Below are 18,388 nucleotides of genomic sequence, written 5' to 3'. Positions count from 1 at the left end.
GGACGATTTCATTTGCAACGTCATTACATTTCTGCACGTGTAAGGATCTTTGGTCAAGTCGTTTAATAATTATGAACAGCAGCTCATTACTCTCTGGTGTGACCACTGCTGCTGACTGACGTTCTAAACAAAGGGATGGGAAGCTTCCAGTGAAGCCATTTTGTTGAGGCCTTGCTGAGGGAAAATTGCTAGACAAAAGCGAGTCTTTAGCTGAGTGCAATAAAGAAAGAAATAAAAAAATAAAAAAAAGCCAATAACAATCCATCTAATTGTAATTCCAAACAGATACTTTGTTATCATCTATTTGTTCTGGTCAAATGAATGGACGGCACTGTGAAATAGCCACTTGTTCTGTTTACCAGCAATGTGGCGATGCATTATACATTCAGGAGGCACGCGTCCATTTTTGCTGAAACAGATACAGTCATTGGTGGTGTTAATGAAAAAAAGAACTGCCTCAGAGAGCTCTCCTCACTTGTAATATTCCTCATGTACATCATTTGTAATTGTCTCCAATAATGAGATCCCACCACTAGAAGACCTGTTAGCATGCACTTTTTCTTTTTTTTTTTTTAAAGGCACAGGATTTTTTGGGGGGAGTTGGGAAGTAATTGCAGCTGGCAACCAAGTAGTCAGCAAGTTCACTTTTCATTGTTCATTACCGTCTGAAGTGCAAGTTTGATTTTAACGGTCACCACACTTCCTGGACCCGATATATACACGTCTATCTGTGTATCGGGCCGCGAAGGCAGGTCCATTTGTGTGACTGTACTGGAGGTGAAACGAAGTGAAGGTTGCCTAATCTTATTATTCCCCAGTCAAACAGCATCAACAGCCAAATTGCTCCAAGTGAAGCATCTGGTTAGTTAAACGTGCCAAGGACCAGACAAGGAAGAGCCTTCCAGTCTTTTTAGTGCTTCTCCAACCACACCCACACAATTCACAATCCGCCGATAAAAATAGATAAATAAATACAAAACAAATCCCATAATCTTCAATCCTTTATGCATTTCCACAAACTAGGATTCCTTTTTTCGTCATCTCTTACTCATTCAAAGGTCTTCCCTATATGAGCTGAGTGGAATAGTGAGAGACTGGAAAGCCTTACTGGGGCAGTAGTGTAAAAAAAAAAAAAAAAAAAAAAAAGGAACCAAACTGACGTCGATGTTTAACTGATGGTAGAAAAACTAAATTTGGCACAGGTTCCCAAATTGTAGCACAGTGCAAAAGTACAGTTCAGATACTAAGAGGGATTTCTGTGAGTGCTGTCCTCAAGAGTGTACTTTTAAAATAAAATGTCCGGTATTGCCACCTCACTCAGAATAAAATTGCTAATGCGAGCCTTTCTAAAATGTCTGCAATTTTTCACACACAGAGACCGACTCTCGCAGTTCTGCTGAGCTGTTACACCTGTGCATGCGGTGCTACCTTTGAGCCCGGTAAATACCCTCAGGTGCATATAGTAACATCCCGGTGTCCTCCAGACAGCTCCCTCCGCTCTCTCTCCCTCCTACTGACCCGCTCTCTTCCCCAGTCTGACTGGCAGTAGTTAAGAACGAACATGACCCTTACACTGACTTCTGCCAACCAAGTGGATGTCTTTTTAAACGGTGAGTCAAAAATGAAACATCAACATTAATTCCCTGCTAAATGGTCCCGGCTGAATAATGGATGAGGGCACGTGGAGATATGTAGATTTCCACCTTTCTACCTTTGTGAGCCTAATTGCTGCCATTCAAGCACGTCTGAAGTTGGCAGACATGGCTACTATCAGTCAATAATGTTGCCTAAGCCTGTATCAAAGGGTAGCCTTAGCTGTCAGAGATCCCTTACATTAGCTGCTCGAGCAGGACATCAAAGACGAAAAAGAAAACTGTGATGTTATTCAAACTTGCACATCTGAAGCTCGCAATGGGCATAATGCACCTTAAAAGATGCTCCTGTGGCATAAAAAACACACTGCGGTGCGCGCACACACACACACACACACACACACACACACACACACACACACACACACACACACACACACACACACACACACACACACACACACACACACACACACACACACACAGCGGTCTTATCTCGAAACTGAACACACTCCAAAGGACGTTGCGATCCTCCTCGCGTACAGCGCGCGCACACTCATGTACAAGCAACAGATTTTCTTACCTTGGTCTGGCAGCTGGCAAACATTGGGGGGGACAGTCATGTTCAGCACGTCATTGACAGCCGTGTCAACATAGTGTCCTCTCTGGACGTCGTGTTCACTGTCGGTCTGGTCGCTCTCCTCGTGGCCGCTGTCCTTCAGACTGTTCCCCTCCAGGTCTTTGAATGTCGATGTGCTACATGGGGGCCAGAAGGGAGGAGAGGGATATGTTGATTAACTGTCACATCACCTTCTTTCACATGCTCTCCTTGGTCCCCGTGTCTCTGATGGTTTGTGACGAGCTGTCCGTCTTTCTCTCCCTGTCCTTTTTTTCACGTCCTTTCTGTTTGCCCTTTTACGTGGTCTGTGTCTGTGAATTCCAAACAGACGAATAGTGATTTTGGGGTTGTTGTTGTCTTAGTTAAATTGTACGCTTTTGACAAAGAACAAAGCCTCGCCCCAGCTTCTACGTTGGCAGGGACCATGAAATAAGAAGGAAGTTTTTTTTTTTTTTAAATCTGTTGAAAGCCTTTTTGGATTAGGTGCACTTTTTTTTTTTTTTTTTTTTAACTTCACAGATAGCATGGCAGCTATGGGGTGTCTCACACAAGGACATTTTGGATGGATGCTCTGACTTCAAGGACATAGCATTGAACAAACAGGAGGCGCTCGCTCACTACAATCAAACAAATACTGCAGTAATCAGGAATTCCTGGAAGGAAGATGGATGGAGGAAACGCTGGAAGCATACAAACTGAGCATCTGTCTTGTTTGGGGCTCACAGTCAATAAAGACGGTGGGGTGGGGGGGGGGCACAATCAACAGCTGCACAGTAACAGCATGATTTCCCTTCATTTGATTTCCATCCCACTGGAACAAATTCCGCTTTACAAACAACACTAAATAGGGGTGAATATATGAACATGTGTTCTTGTAGGAGAGGAAACACGTATGGATGAGTTCATGGGGGAGAAAGGAGGTTAGGAAGGAGAGAAAGGAATGGACGGAGGAGAACATTAGTGTAAATAAATGTGTGCAAACAAGGAGAAAGGTAGCAGAAGTGAAGGACAGTACAAGGTAGCTGCATTCCCGGACCCGAGCCTCACATTCTCCAGCCTAGGGGAGAGGACTGCAGGTAATGCCTGCTCTCTGATGTTATCACTGTAATTGCACCTGTCCCAGACCATAGGCTCACTGGCTCCTGAGGGATTTCTTTGTAGTGTGCTGCAGAGGCCCACACTTGAATGCGCTTCGTTTACATTAATGCCGGGAATCTTTTTTTTTTTTTTTTTTTTTTTTTTTTTTTTTGGAGGGGGAGGGAAATTGCCATAATAGGTTTTTAAAAAGGCCGGGAGGGCCCTTAGACAAAAGAAAGACTGGAATGTTACATAGCTGCAGGTAGAAAGGAAGAATTGTAGTTTTCTAAACGAGCCCGGTTACAAAAACGCTGGCTGGAGGGAATTATTAGACGACCCCCCCCATCCCAACCTCCAGCCCTGCATTCCCACAGCCTTATCCGATATCCTAGTTCTGGTTGAAGGGAACAATAAACACATTGAAAACATTTATTCTTAACTTCTTCACCCAAGAAACAAACAACATCGTTATTGTCTATTTATGAAGCCATTCAAGTTTGGTAAAGCCGATGAAGAAATGCACTTGAGAAATCTCCTGAATGTCATTAAATCATCAAGGGGTTGTTTCAAGCCTTAAACTGATGCAGTTTAAGCCAGATGTTTTTGCAAATGAAGCGAATTACAGGAAAGTAATAAGGTTATCTGTAAATATGAAAATCATTACTTGCTTATTCTGCTGCCGTGTGTTATCTAATAACTTTGTGGCTCGTTTCAACAAATGTCTACTAAACGCACTACGGAGTAATGCTATTTATCCCAAAATCGTATCATCTCACTGCAATTATACTGAACGGAAAACATACAGGAGCACATGCAAACTGCTGCAACGCTAGCTGCGCACTCATTAGATAAAACAATTACAGATAACGACGGTAACGAGGTGCTGGTAACAATTCCTAATCAACACATACCTTTTAATGAGGTGGGCTCTGCTGTTCACGTAACTGGAGTCAATGGAATAATTCTCCGTCTGCAACACAAGGATGTAGGGGGTGGGGGGGTGGGGGGGGGGGGGTGAGTGGGTGGGGTGGGGGTTGTGGTTGAGGGATGATGGGGGGCAACAGAGAGAGGTACTTTTAATAATGGAAGCAACCAAAATAATGTTAGCAGTAATTGGCTTTCAGTTGAAATGTTATTTTCCACAAAGGCCCCGGTGAGCTGCCTCGACTTTCAAAGGGCTGAGTCCTATTCTCTTTCAAAGCACACACACACAGAGAGGCTGACTGCGAGTTGAGAGCTGAGGAGAGTGCTGCAGCGAGCGCAGCCTCTCGTCTCCTCTTCACCCTCCCCGCTCTCCATCCCTTGCTCCATCCCTCCGCCGCCGGTCAGCCCGCCGTCTTTAAAATGGAGTCATTAGGACGGACGGGCGATCATGCAGACAGAGGGAGAAGAAAAGTTTCCCCTTCCTTTTTCCTTTTCTTTTTCCTTCTCTGAACTCTTCACTTTTACCATGTTTGAGAAGACATGAATGTGGAAATATTAAATAAATAACTGCAAGAGAAGTAGATGAAATTAAGAGTGTACCAGGGGAATCTTAACTCCGCAATTGCAGATGAAAAGGCTTTTAGAATATGCATGCGATAGATCTCTGACCCACATTAGAGAACACAGTTCAAAGGCACCCTACATTCATTTTTTTTTTTTTTTTCCCTCCAACATTTATTTAGCAAGGAGAATGTCGAGTAAGAGCACATGGACAGAGGAGTTAGTGTACACTGAGCAGGTAGCCCCTCCTGCGTCTGCCAAGCTTCTACTCACACTTGTTAAGATGTCAGGGGGCCAAAGGGTATCAAAGCCTCTCAAAGGACTTCCCCAGTCCTGCGAAAAGCCAGGATACGACCCTTTCGACAAACTTTGATAAGATGCAGGTGTTTTCTGCAGAAAGAAAGCAGAGCCTTCACTTAAAATTCCACGGCGCAGATACTGTATCCTGATAAAAAAAAAAGCTGAGAGTCAATGGTAGACTTCCGAGGGAAGTCTACAGAACCGATATCAAAGCCCTGTTGAAAAAAAAAAAAAAAAAAAGTCACCCCTATGATAAGGAAGGTTAATGCAGGCACTGGAGCACAGTTGCTGATTATCAAGTGAGCTACACATTTGACACAGGCCTGCTGTTGAGGTAGCAGCGGCCCGGCACAGCTGTCATACATGGCGACCAAACAGATTTGGATTTAAACTCAATATGCGACTGTGCGCGCACGCTCCTTATTAGACGTTAATGGGGTTGAACATTTTGAACTTTTTCGGCGTCGGCGTGGAAGTGAATCCACAATGCCGAGGAGATGGAGCAGCGAGGACGGGGGGGGGGGGGGGAAGCGGCGGAAATGTCAAACATTAGTCCCCGTCTTCTTGGATCTCTTCTCCACAAAAAAAAAAATACATAAATAAATAAAAGTGGTGCCGGCAGATCACAGCAGCCAATGTGTTTACCTCTGGCAAATAGCTCCCATGACCTGTTTGCAGTCTATGAAAAATGGAAGAGCTTGTTAATGCAACCAAATACATGTCCTTGTTTGCTTAGATTCGTGGTATTGATGCCATTTACTCAGGGCTTCAAAGACAACATATATGCTGTGCGGCCTTATTATCTGACTGATGCCGACGCTGTTCTTCCCTCTTTAGTTGCTCTAAACTTTAAGGAACTTGTATGTATTTCAGAGATGTAGTAATCTTTCAGTATCCTCAAAGGTGCATAGGTCTACCTTCAATCATTATGAGATAAGCTGTTGTTTGCCTTCTCACCTCCTTCACTCCTAATTATTTTTTGCAGGAGGTCTGTATAATGATAGGCAACAATGCAAGGGCAGGCCTCTGATTGGGGCTTGCTAAGTTATGATGCAATGTGTTTGCGCTGAAGGTTAGCATCATTCTGTCTCCCTTTACCATTTACCCCTAATTAAACTTTAACTCATTAATACAGAGAGGATAATTCATAAAAAGGAATTTAATTAACATTTTATTATTAGCTCTTAATTTGGAGCACACCATGTTTGTTCTCTTGTATTACCCCTGACTCCTTTTGTTCCCGTTCAGCTTGACTCCATTAAATATCAAAGGTAACTGCAGTGGCAACACACTGCAACTCAGATTGGTTATTAATTAATGATTAACACATACTACTTCATGAATTATTAAATCATGCCATATACACGTTTTATCAAAGAATAATATTCTTCTCTTAAAAGATTTTTATATATATATATACACAACGCTTCTACCATAGATCATGTGTTGATGTTGATCAATATCTACTTCAAAATCGACTGTACATGCACGTCTTTTGTGTTCTCCTGTGCTCCACTTAGGTCCCAGTGAACGTGCATTAAACGGCCTCCTCTCCTACAGTGGCTGCGCATCCAGTGAGAGACTAATGAAAATGCAAGGCATGAGTAACAAGGGGAAAACTTCATTTAAAAGACAAGATAGAAAATTTCTTGTGAATGTCACTCTGGCTGCAGCCTGTAATTGGTTTGGATGGCAGGTTCTGTGTAAGCACGGCCTGGAGAGGAAGGCAGTATGCCCCGGCCAGCGCTCAAGCTGTTCCAGTCCAGAAATGGAACTGTACTCTGCGTAATGCAATTCCCTCTCAGGGTTTTTACATGGAGCACTCTTAAGTGTGTAGTAGGTAAAACCAAAGGAGACTCCTCATAGTATTTCAATGCTTTTGCTTCACTACTTCTTCCTCTATAGCTCATGTTCAACACAGCAGCTACTGATTCATCAAAAGGTGGAGGTATCCACATTCCCTCTATTTATCCAATTGTCAGAGGAGATAAACAAACACTCAACATGTGAGGGCATAACCTTGGGCATTGGCGAGTCACTCGAGTGCCTATTCTGAGGGAGAATCGGATGCATTAGCCCGGGCTTCCTGTAAAGAAATGTAATGTCTTCCCCCACATTTCTGACCGACCTCAAATTGGAGGATATGTCAATACGTCTTGCTGGGAGGTCAAGTTTCAGGCAAGAGGATGAGGACTGCTTAACTACAGCGAGGACGCCACAAATGGCTATTTAATCAGGTTGGACAATGTGTTGTTGTGATCTGAGCGGCCCCAGTTTGGCGGCTAGAGCCACTCTATCCCCGTAATTATTGTTCCGTTTCATCTGGAGGACTGGAGGGAGGATTGTAGTCCCCGCTGTCGCTGGGTGACTGATAGGTAGTGTCGGGATGAGTGGGGAGGGAAGTGGAAAGAGAGTGGAGAGAGCGAGAGAGAAGGTGAAGGGGAGGAAATGGGTGAGACTTGACCTGCGGGAGCCTTGCGGTCCGGCTGCCGCAGCCCAGTAGCTTTCCCCTTTTCACCCTTTGCACCTTTCTCTCCAGTAAAGCCCGAGTCACAGGGACGATGGGCTCGCCTCTCTGCCGCTGAGAGGAAAAGCAATCTCCTCGCCTAGTTGCTGCCGTAAGATTTGATTTGCCTTCCTCCCAGCGTGACAATTGGTTCTGTAGTCTGGATGCAAGTGTATTCATTGCGTGGGGGCATGGGGAGCACCAGAGAGAAGAGGAGGGGTGGGGAGTGAAGACACCAGTTGTTACACCAGTAAACACCCGACAAGTTCAGCAGATGTCACACAGATAGGAGAGGGGGAAAAAAAAAAAAGAAAGTCACACAGCTGCCCTACTGTATGTATTACTGAGGCTGATGCAGCACAGAATAACATTTAAACAGGGAAGCAAGCTAGAAAAATATGGACAGATGCAGCGACATGCACCGATAACATACTGTTTTGAAAAAGATAAGCAGTCTTTGCCAGGCTGTATCTTTGTCTGGAATAATTGCCTTTTACTAAATTACAAGATTAAACCTTGCTTAACCACAGACGAATACAATCATATCTTTTGAGTTAACATTTGAGATAAAGTTTATGCATCAGATGCGAGTTAAACCGCTAAAAAACAGAAAGGTATTTAAAGCAGGGCGGGGCAGGTTGTACAAGACGGTGTCTAAAATAATTGAGCATCTAAAAAGAAGAAAAATCGATTGCGGGAGAGAGCGTTTCATGTCTGTCATGGATGCGACTCTTTAATGTCACCAATTTAGCTGACGAAAAACATCAAGCCACGTTTGTTTGCGGAAAACAAAATGCTCTTTCTGCCGCACTAAAATGCACAGTTTAAACATACAGAACGAGACTAGACAGAATCAATTAAAACTGTCAGATCGAATTTTTGCTGCTTCATTCTGCGCTCGAGCAGTCTTGAGGTTGCGCCTCAAGTCTTCGTTCAGCGTTGCTGCGGCTCGCTCGCGGAAGGAAACGTTACACATAATGCGCCTTGTTATTGATATCCCATTGCTAAAGGGAGAGATTCAGGGGCTTTAGAGGCCAGCAGCAATTAGAAAATAAAAAGGCTTCATTACCTTGGTTTGGTTGTGATAAAGTAAAAGAGACGTAAGGAAGAGGAGGAAATTATTAAAAAATAAAAAAAATACACCAGATGAAGGATGGCTAGTGTCTGAAACTGCCTGTTTACAGATGCATGTATTCACCTCATGTAATTTTGCAGTGAGGATGCAGAGGAGTGTGTGTGTGTGTGTGTGTGTGTGTGTGTGTGTGTGTGTGTGTGTGTGTGTGTGTGTGTGTGTGTGTGTCTGCAACTGTGACTTTCTCATCCTGTACGCTGTGACTATGAAAAGAAATGCTTCACTTTGAGCCTCCTGCACATTCACATTCTTGCACACACAGACTCTCTCTCTTTCTGCTTCCCTACAAAAGCACGGCTCCGACACTCCCTGACTCGCAGGGCTGAGCTGGCGCCCAACCACCTCGCCGCTGGGTCCGCACCTCGAAGCAGCTCACATTCGGTCCGTATGACACCCCCATGACGAAGACACGGACCACCAAGGCACCTGCTGTTTATATTTAGTTTATTTATGGGAGACAGCAGAGACGCTCTTTGGCCTGTGAGCTGGCCGTAACCCTCCACCCCTCTGCCCTCTACCCCCGAAGACCATCATCACCACCTTCTTCCCGATTATAGAATTTCCCATAGATCCTCTGCCATCTGCTAGATTATAGATTTCCCTCTTCCTTTATAGAGGGCAGGGCCCCTAAGGGAGGATCAGCGGTAAAAAGGGTGAAAGAGTGCCTGAGGCACAGCCATGGTTGTGGATGAGATTACATTTTCTATTTCTGCCTGCTAAAGGGGGGCCTGCCGTGATGAATACAGAGAGTTGTTACCATTTAATATCAACTGGCTCCCCTGCAAACTGAAATTATACACAATCAATTGTGACAGAAGGGCACATGTGTGACAAATAACCTGTCACATTCTCTGCATCATTTCACTTCATCACCCATCAGTTCACCCCAAACCCAGAAGCCCATTTGGGAATCAATCATGTTATGAAAGTGAGTGATTCTGTGGTGAAAAGGTTTTTAAAAGCTCCCTTGCGCCGCTGTAGCTTGTACATCCCTGCAGTCTTTGTGACTGGTCAAAAAAAAACAACCAACAACTGGGTGAATTGAGGGTTATTATGAGGTCAATTGTGTCCTTGACCAGATGTGTTAAGTGTCGAGTATTGTTTGAGCAAACTAAATAACAGCTTCTCTGAAACACAATGAAACAGATTCGTAAACACAACACCACTTCCTGCTTGCACTTCCTCCTCATTTCTCTTGCCTTTCCGTGTGAAATTGAACAAATATTTGCTCATTCCGACGAAAACAATCGCCCCCTGCTCTCATAAAGTGAGGAAAAGGGGACCAAAGTACCACAGCTATTGCTTGTTCCACCTGTGCATCAACCCCCACAGAGGAAGCTGCAGAAGACAATGCGGCTGCCTTTTATTCTGAAACAGAGACAACAGTCCAGACCAGTCTCCATGTCACTCAGGCCTACAGGCTCCACAGAAGTCCAGTTAGTAGAGATGTGATTAATTATACATACATTGATAGAAACAACATTCATTATTCATGAACTTCTCAACGTCAAAGCTATTTCCCTCCCTTTCAGCATGATGAAAAGATTTTAAATAATAGGCCCCCTCTGCAGACGTCTGCATTCCAGCGGAGTCGGCTGACGCTAAAGAGGCTTAAGTCAGAGCTGTTGTCTTACCAGAGAATCACCGCTCAGGACCAACATGTTTCAAACTGTTGGTGGCTGTGCGGGTTCCGGGGTCTGTGTTTTTGTTTTGTCTTTGTCTTTAGAGACAAGGGTGGTGCTTTTAAGCCTTTCAGACGGGAATTATAGTGTCCACTTAGAAGGAATAGGCGTCTACTGCTTCACCAGGCACATAAGGCTGGTTGGAGCTTCATTTAACACCTGTTCAGCGTTCAGGTCTGCATGTTTTTCCAGACTTATTCTATCTCCAAGTCAGAAAGAAAACCAGAGTGTCTCTATGAGATTACGACTCACGGTTTTGCATAGTAAAAAGGGAGGAGGGAGGAAAAAGACTCGACTATCTCGGCTGTTTCCTTAAAGAAATCGGCTTACTTTCCTTAAAGCCTGTAGAGCAAAATCAAACTCAAAAAGCAGGCACTTCCCCTTTAGGCAAGTCTTGAGGGATTTTCTTTAATTTGGATGTCAGACCGAAAAGTTTTCACACTCGCTCTCATCCCAAAATCCATTAATGTTTGTATGGCGCCACATGAGAGAGGTAGGTAGTGGAATTTTTTTTTTTTTTTTTTTTTTTTTAACAGACTCCGGAAATGTTGAGTGTAACATCTAATCCAGGTAGTTTAATTGTTTCCAGGAACCACTGGGAATAAGCACTACAAACATATGTTTTTAACAGCCATTACATTTGTAGAAGAAAATTACTAGATAGCGTCTTCTGTTTCTCAGTTGTGCCCTATATCAGCCAGTGTTGAGGGGGAGCACGCTAAATTAGTGCACAAGGAATCCCCAAAGGTTTCTCCCACCTCCCCTGGGCAGCGCCTTAAAAATAAACATCGAGAGACACCGCAGATTATGTAAACACATTTCCCCCCTAAATGCTTACACGAGAGCAGCGACTGAATAAACAGCATAACTTTGAGTCACTTTTGAAATCAGTAAATTTTTGATTAACTCAAAACACATGAGGACGACAGAAAAGAGGAATCTTGGGGCAGAGCTGATCAGCTTGCGCTCCACAACATGGTGGAGCACGACGCCTGCTGCGGTTTTTTTCCTCTTAGCAGCTTAAAAAAAAAGGTGGCTGCCAGTCACATCACATCGGTGCTGCTGTGGTCTCTCCGTCTCCCTCCCTCTCTCTTTTTCTCTCACTCACTGTGACAAGGCATCTTTCCAGACATTTTAGTTGGATGGAGATTTGCAGCAGCTCATTACAGACTGGGAGGCTCCGCGAGCGGATGCAGTCACTCGGAGATGGATTGAGTGGGTCTGTTTATTGACATGCCTTAATCTGACACTGGGTAAAGGGAATGAGTCACCGCCTCCAGACACGCTACCACATCGCAGCCACTCCAGCAAATAGGGAGGCAGCACCCAGGACACAAGTGGAACTTCATCAGCGCTCATTAATCCAACTACCCCAGGCCACTCGCTCAAACAAACCGTGTTTACACTGCGTGTTGGCTGGATGGAGGGGTGACGGAGCTTTTCAAAAGGGCATGTGTGCAGGTGTTCAGATCTGCAGCGCACACACACACACACACACACACACACACACACACACACACACACACAAACAAATGCGCAAACTGTCGCCACACACACACACACACACACACACACACACACACACACACACACACACACACACACACACACACACACACACACATATAAACATGTACTCGAGCTCATCAAAAAGCAACCCTCCTTCCTAACCCACAACCCCCTAAACACAATATCGGTTTACACCAGCTGCTAAAACTCAGTCGGTGCACTTTGTCTCGCAAATCAGAGCTGGTGCACAAATCAGGGGTGGACGATTGGGCTCGCTGCCAGAGTACGTATCACAGAAAGGGGCTTTTTATTGAACAGATGGGCATACGAGATCTTTCAGCTCGCGTCACACAAGGCTACTCCTATCAGTGATCCAGCTATGGAAGCCTAGTTAGCTTTTTGATCCTGTTTGCTGGTGCTTCAATGTGCATCACATCTGGTGCTAATATTTGGGATGGTCTTTCTAGGCAGCTGTCGGCACCGACCGGATTGACAGCAGAGTATTAGGTGCTTGCACATCATCACTTAAATCCGGCTTGTTAACAGGACTGTGACAGGCTGCCATAAGGGCACAGGGAGAACAAAACAACATCCAACACTAAGTGGTCCGACGCTACTGTTTGTTTTCCATTACACTGCTGTTTAGTACTTTGTCTGAGTGATGTGGACGTGCGACTCCTCTTTATTTTACATTTAACAGTATAATATACGACTCAAATACTCTAAACCCCCGGCAAAAAGTGAGAAATATATGTGAACTGTGTAAGACAGTCACAGACAGAAATAAATCTTTCTTGAAGAAATGCTTACATGCAGGCACACAGGCGCAGAGGCAAAACAAGCAAAAGGGAATAAACACTGTCACAAACGGAATAACGCAACACAAATTTACAGCGAAACACACATGTTCATACACAAAACACACACACACACACACACACACACACACACACACACACACACACACACACACACGCGGTACAGTGGCAGTGGGGCAGAAAGTCGGAGCGGGGCCTGCTGTCGTCTCCGTCAGGGACCGGGAGCCGAGCAGCTTGAGAGCAGGGCCAGTGGAGAGGGGGCCAGATGCAGCGGGCTTGACCCACACTCACTCGTGAGGGAGGGGGTGTGTTTCAGCTGCTGAAACACACAGGGATTAGCCGCACTGACTTCATTTAATTTAATTTGTATTAGGGCCGTCTTTGGGGGCAAACATCGTTTTTCGCTGCGGGGGGATATACAGGGTCGTGGAAAACAGCAACAGACGGTGGATCTCTGCCTCCTACCCCTGCAGTGGATTCACAGGGGAAGGCAAGGCACTGTATTCCCAGACCACAGGCGCACACACACACACACACACACACACACACACACACACACACACACACACACACAAGCACATATCTTGTTTCCCTCCTAATTATGTCGTTGTTATGAAGTCAAATCTATCCAATTGAAATGCATCTTTCAACCCTGCATCCACCTTTCCACAGCTTGATTTCTTGAAATTGAAGACCTTAAATCCTTTTGTTCTGCAACCATAAACAACATGTAGTAATTTTCGTGCTCATCAAAGCTCTGCTTTGTGCGCTTGTGTGTCTCTTGTTTGTGAGTGTTGCAAACACACACACACGCGCTAAGCTGTTATCTACCAAGAACATATCTTAGGGGTGGATGTTTATCTGTGCTGATGCAGATTGGAGTTCTCTTTGTCTCAGTGCAGTGGTACATAATATTATTTGTCTTTTGTTTATTTCTCCTAGGCTGATACAGTTTGATATCCTATAGCGAAGAAATCCTTTTAGTTCCCGCCAGGCCTCTAATGTGCTTTTACTTGTAATCTGGGAATTTAATAAATGAAAGGGAGAGGACAAAATCTGCACACAATCGAATAATTTAACTCCCCAATGTATCGTGTGGAACATGCCTTACACTGTTAAGCAGAAGGAAATAACTGCAGTGAGTGAGTAAGTACCCAACATGGCTCCTCACAATTTACAATAGCTCTGTGGAAAAATATGGCAGCGATCAGCCATCAAGTCTGCAGTAGCCAAAAGCCTGCGGTCATACGAAAGCTCCCTTTCTGTCTTGTGCAGGTGACATGGTCTGAGAGAAAGCTAATGTACCATGCACTGGGAAAAAGTAGTTTTATTACGAAAAAAAACTTCCCAAAAATAAAGAAAATAATGTGTGAGCAGCAAAAAAGCACAGCTTTGTCTCTGCTAGACAGGAAGGACTGTCCTGCTGGAGCCTGTTCAAGACTATCAGGCGCTCACTAGCAATCTCTTTTCTTTTTTTTCTCCTCTCTCTCCCCCAGCCCCTATCAAAAGATGTTACTGTGTAAAATGTCAAAGAAAAAAAAGCAAGAGAAGTAATCTCCTTCTCCTTTTTGATCGCAAGTGGAATAATTGGAACCCTCTTAGGCTCATTACACGAGTTGCCCGCCAGCCAAAAGACGGCTCCAACTGCCCCTCTTCATTCATGTTGGAGCTTTGAAAAATATCGCTTTCTCTAGTAACAACTCTTTGTGAGATGCAGTGACTAGAGGTCCTGGTACCTACACTAACGGGTAATCCCACAATGCTTTTGAAAACACATCTTTCAACTACCACTGTCAAGCATCGATTCAGAGGGAAACAGCAACAATCTGGCTCTGTAATAATGTCATTATGCATATTGCACTGCACTTCTCAACCTCTCTCTCTTTTTCTGGCAATGCCGTTCTTCTCAATTACATAAGGTATTGCATATGTGTAGCGAGTTAATTTGGACCCCTATTACCAATAACCTCGTCTTCATTGTTATTACAACCATGCTTGTAATTATTGTGACTCTAATTACTATTACTGTATTACCCAAATTAACCTTATTCTGGGTTTAGATCACCTGCCCTGACGGTAGCCAAGACATGCCTGTAAGAATGGCACCAATGTCCCTTCAGATAAATCCAGTATAATTAGCTGTGTGCCTTACAGGGCCAGTGTGATGGTAATAATTAGAGCTACAGTAGCAAAGGTCATGCAAAACAATTTAGACAGGATGCTGGCTGCATGGGTAATAGCAAGAGAGGAGGAGCGAAAAGAGGAGGGGGGGGGGGGGGCTCGGATGAAAGTGACGTGATGATCTACTCCTTTTCCATATTTCAGAGGCGGAAGACGTATGGTTGTGACCTTACCTCTGCACTCGGTTCATTTTTTTTTTTGAACCAATGCTCTCAAAATAATAGGAATTGAAAACCCATTTTAATGGCAAGTAGACTCCCAGCTAACGTAGTTTAAATGGATCCATGATTAGATTTGAGGAGAGTGCTACAGGGTGTATCTGTGAACTGGTATCAGATGAAATCGATCGGCTGCCTTTGAGGTGTGAGAGCTGCCCCGTCACCCTGTTGTTGCATCTGTTCATTAGCTCGACTTTAACGTGTTCATGCTCACCCTCAGTTATTGTTATTAGTTGAGGGAAAGAGAGAGAAAGAGAGAGAGAGAGAGAGAGAGAGAGAGAGAGAGAGAGAGAGAGAGAGAGAGAGAGAGAGAGACAGAGATGCGTTGCTTCGCCCAGGCACACAAGTTAATGAGCCAAAAATGTTGACACTGACGTAAACAAGTACTCACACTAAGGTACTTCTATTTCTGTGCTCCCCCCCCCCCCCCCATGTGACTCGGCTCTCTCTGTAACTCCCGAGAGGAGAGCTCAGGGTTCATGGTCTGGGTCCGCCAGGAATTCACTCGGCTCCCTCACCTCACCACCGCCACACCCCAATGAGACAGACACTCAAATATAGCATCTCAAACAACACATATGCCGATGTGTGCTAGATTGGTCTCTATTCCCCTGATGCAACACCCCCCCCCCCCCCCCCCCCCCCCCCCTCACCCACTCCCAACAACACTTCATTAGCAGTGAGTGACACAAACAGTTTGAACTGTTAGTATCAACCTTATATATACACACATAGCTCCTGTTGTTGTCAATATCACATGAACCGTGCAACAGCTGCTTAACAAATCAGTGATTTGCATGTTTTTAGCTCATTTATTACAGATGGAGTACTTTACATTAGTCAAAATATTACTGTTTTTGTTTTAGATGTTTGCATGTGTTTCTCTGGCCTCTAGGTAGCTCATGTTTTGCATTCATTTCAGTGCAGCATTAAAAAGACAGTTTGACATTTGGGGAAATAAGATAATTCACTTTCTTGCAGAGACTTAGATGAGAAGATTGGTACCACTCGTATCTGAGCCAGGAGACAGTTAGCTTGGCTTTGCATGAAGACCTGAAACAGCTAGCCTCTGTGCAAGGGGATCAAATCCAACTACCACCACCTCTAAAGCTCATTAATAACCTAAAGCCTCAACTCCACTTTCTTTTTTCGGGGGTTTTCTATAAAGTTGTGGAGAGTACCTGGTACTTTCTTTCCAAGCGAGCTGAGCAGATACCAGAAAGTGGAATTAAAACACTTCAGATCACTGATTGGTCAGAGAGAATCGTCCCTAGCACGTCACGGGACATCCTGCACAAACTCCACATTTTTTTTAAATTGATCAGCTCACAATCAGCTGAGAATCCGACTCTACACCGACAGGGTACTGTCCGCAGTGGAAAACTAAATTGAGAAAAGGACACGGTATCATAAGTCAGTCGAGTCGAGCCATGCAGTGGAAGTGAGACATAACTTTATGTCTCACTTTATGTCTATCTTTGGTTAAAACCTCAAAACCTGAGGAGTAAAAGTTGTAGTTATATAGTATATATAATAGTCAAACTATTTCTTGATCTTGTTGATTCTTGTCTCCGCTGAGTGCCTTGCAAACACAACTAAATGTCAAACTATTCATTGGTGGGAAAAAACATGCAAAAACAGTAGTATGATACTTTAATGGTAATGTTATTTCAGTGATTATCAGCACCACTGAGATAGTCCATTTGCTGTCTACTATTCTTAATTTCTGAAAATTGATAAAGATCGACAAAATGTTAAAATTAGGCAAATTACAATTTTCTGTTGTTGTAGCTTTGATCAGTTTATCGTTGACAGGGGATTCATGGTATTCATGTGGTCTCAGATCCATATTTTCTCTGCAACAAAGGCTGGAGCCATTTTGTGTCAAACAGTTCATAAATGTCTGTGTGAAAATGATTAGAGGCAACAAGCACAAAGTGCTGCAGGACATCTGATTTAGCCGCTTCATTCGGTTGGACTCAACTTACTGATGAAAATCATCGGGGTGGGAGCGGAGGCATGTGCTCAGATCCATATTCCTTTGTGACTGCGGGGGTTTAAAAACCATAAATTGTGATTATCATTGATCTCAGTCGTCCAATGCCTAATCCCCGACTCGTATCCGCACCGGCCACGTTGGGTGACGATGAACCGTCCTCCCCCACATCTGAAGACCCAAACAAGTGTTGAGGGAAGCAGTGATAAGCAGGTCCTTATCCTTTTAAAGACACTCCCGTAATCCAACAGTGAGGGAGGGAGGGGACTTCAGCTTTAAGGGATTTAGTCTGGATTATAGCTAGTCCTCCAAATTAAACCAAAAGTCAGCTTTCTGGAGTTGCTCATGCAAGCTGGCGACTGGCTTGTTACCAGCATTACTAACAAGGCAAACGATGAAGGGCTATAATTAGAAAATGCTCTCATTCAGCCACCAGGCGAACACACGTACGTAATTCAGAAGCAAATCTCGACCCGTCCTCACCTAAACCGAATGTTCTGCCTTTTTCTCCCCCTTTCACTTCCCGGCTGACCTCCTGTGACTGCACTCAAAATGTCTTCCGTGTCGTGTACCTGACTCTCGTTGCCAACCAGCTTAGCCACAGACAAGCTTCTCAGCCAGGGCAAGGCTGCTCTGTCCCCATTGATGCTGCTTCCCATAGCAAAACAAGGCCAAATCTGGGGCTTAGAGGCTAAAATAATCATTACTGGGTAGCAAACAAATGAAAAGTCAGAACACCAACTCCCATGTCAGTCCTCCCCCACCACCCTTGGTATTTTGTCTGCTGTCCTATTGCACACAAGCAACAAACAAAAAATGGAGCAGCCACACATTAACATTTACAATGGACATTTTGGCCAAAGACTGTATCCTATTTTTTCCTACAATATAAAATTCAAACAAGGAAAACATGCATTGACCCAACAACATTAAAGGAATAATTCATCATTTTTCACATCATTGACTTTCTTGCCTGAAAGTCAGATGTGAAGATTGATACCACTCTCATATATGCAAGTTAAATATGAAGCTGGAGCCAAGAGACAGCTTAGCTTAGCTTAGCATAAACACTGAAAACAAGGGGAAACAGCTAGCCTTGTTCTGTCAAAAGGAGAGAAATCTGCATACCAGCATCGCTAACGCTCAATACTGAAATAATCAAAAAATATGTAAGAGGCTTTCCAGAAATATTGAAATACAAACAATTTCACCATTTGGGGAATCTAACTGTTTCCTACTGCTTGCATTGTTTATGCTAAGCTAGGCTAAACAC

The 18,388-nt window shown here is 44.1% G+C and overlaps 1 protein-coding gene across 4 annotated transcripts in view; it reads right to left on the bottom strand.

Annotated features, from left to right (window-relative positions):
* pcdh19 (protocadherin 19) overlaps positions 1-18,388 on the bottom strand; it is a 55,800-nt gene that overhangs the window by 21,445 nt on the left and 15,967 nt on the right. For all 4 annotated transcript variants that reach the window (XM_068715124.1, XM_068715126.1, XM_068715125.1 and 1 more), the window contains exons 3-4: positions 4,200-4,258; positions 2,176-2,348 (exon numbers count right to left, since the gene is read on the bottom strand). In XM_068715124.1, the coding sequence (XP_068571225.1) occupies positions 2,176-2,348; positions 4,200-4,258 (232 nt within the window). The remainder of the gene's footprint in view (positions 1-2,175; positions 2,349-4,199; positions 4,259-18,388) is intronic.

Source organism: Cebidichthys violaceus, unplaced genomic scaffold, assembly GCF_023349555.1.
Source record: "Cebidichthys violaceus isolate CVI_PGR_0920_01 unplaced genomic scaffold, fCebVio1.0.p SCAF_2, whole genome shotgun sequence".
Taxonomy (NCBI): domain Eukaryota; kingdom Metazoa; phylum Chordata; class Actinopteri; order Perciformes; family Stichaeidae; genus Cebidichthys; species Cebidichthys violaceus.
This window is presented reverse-complemented; position numbering and strand designations above follow the sequence as displayed.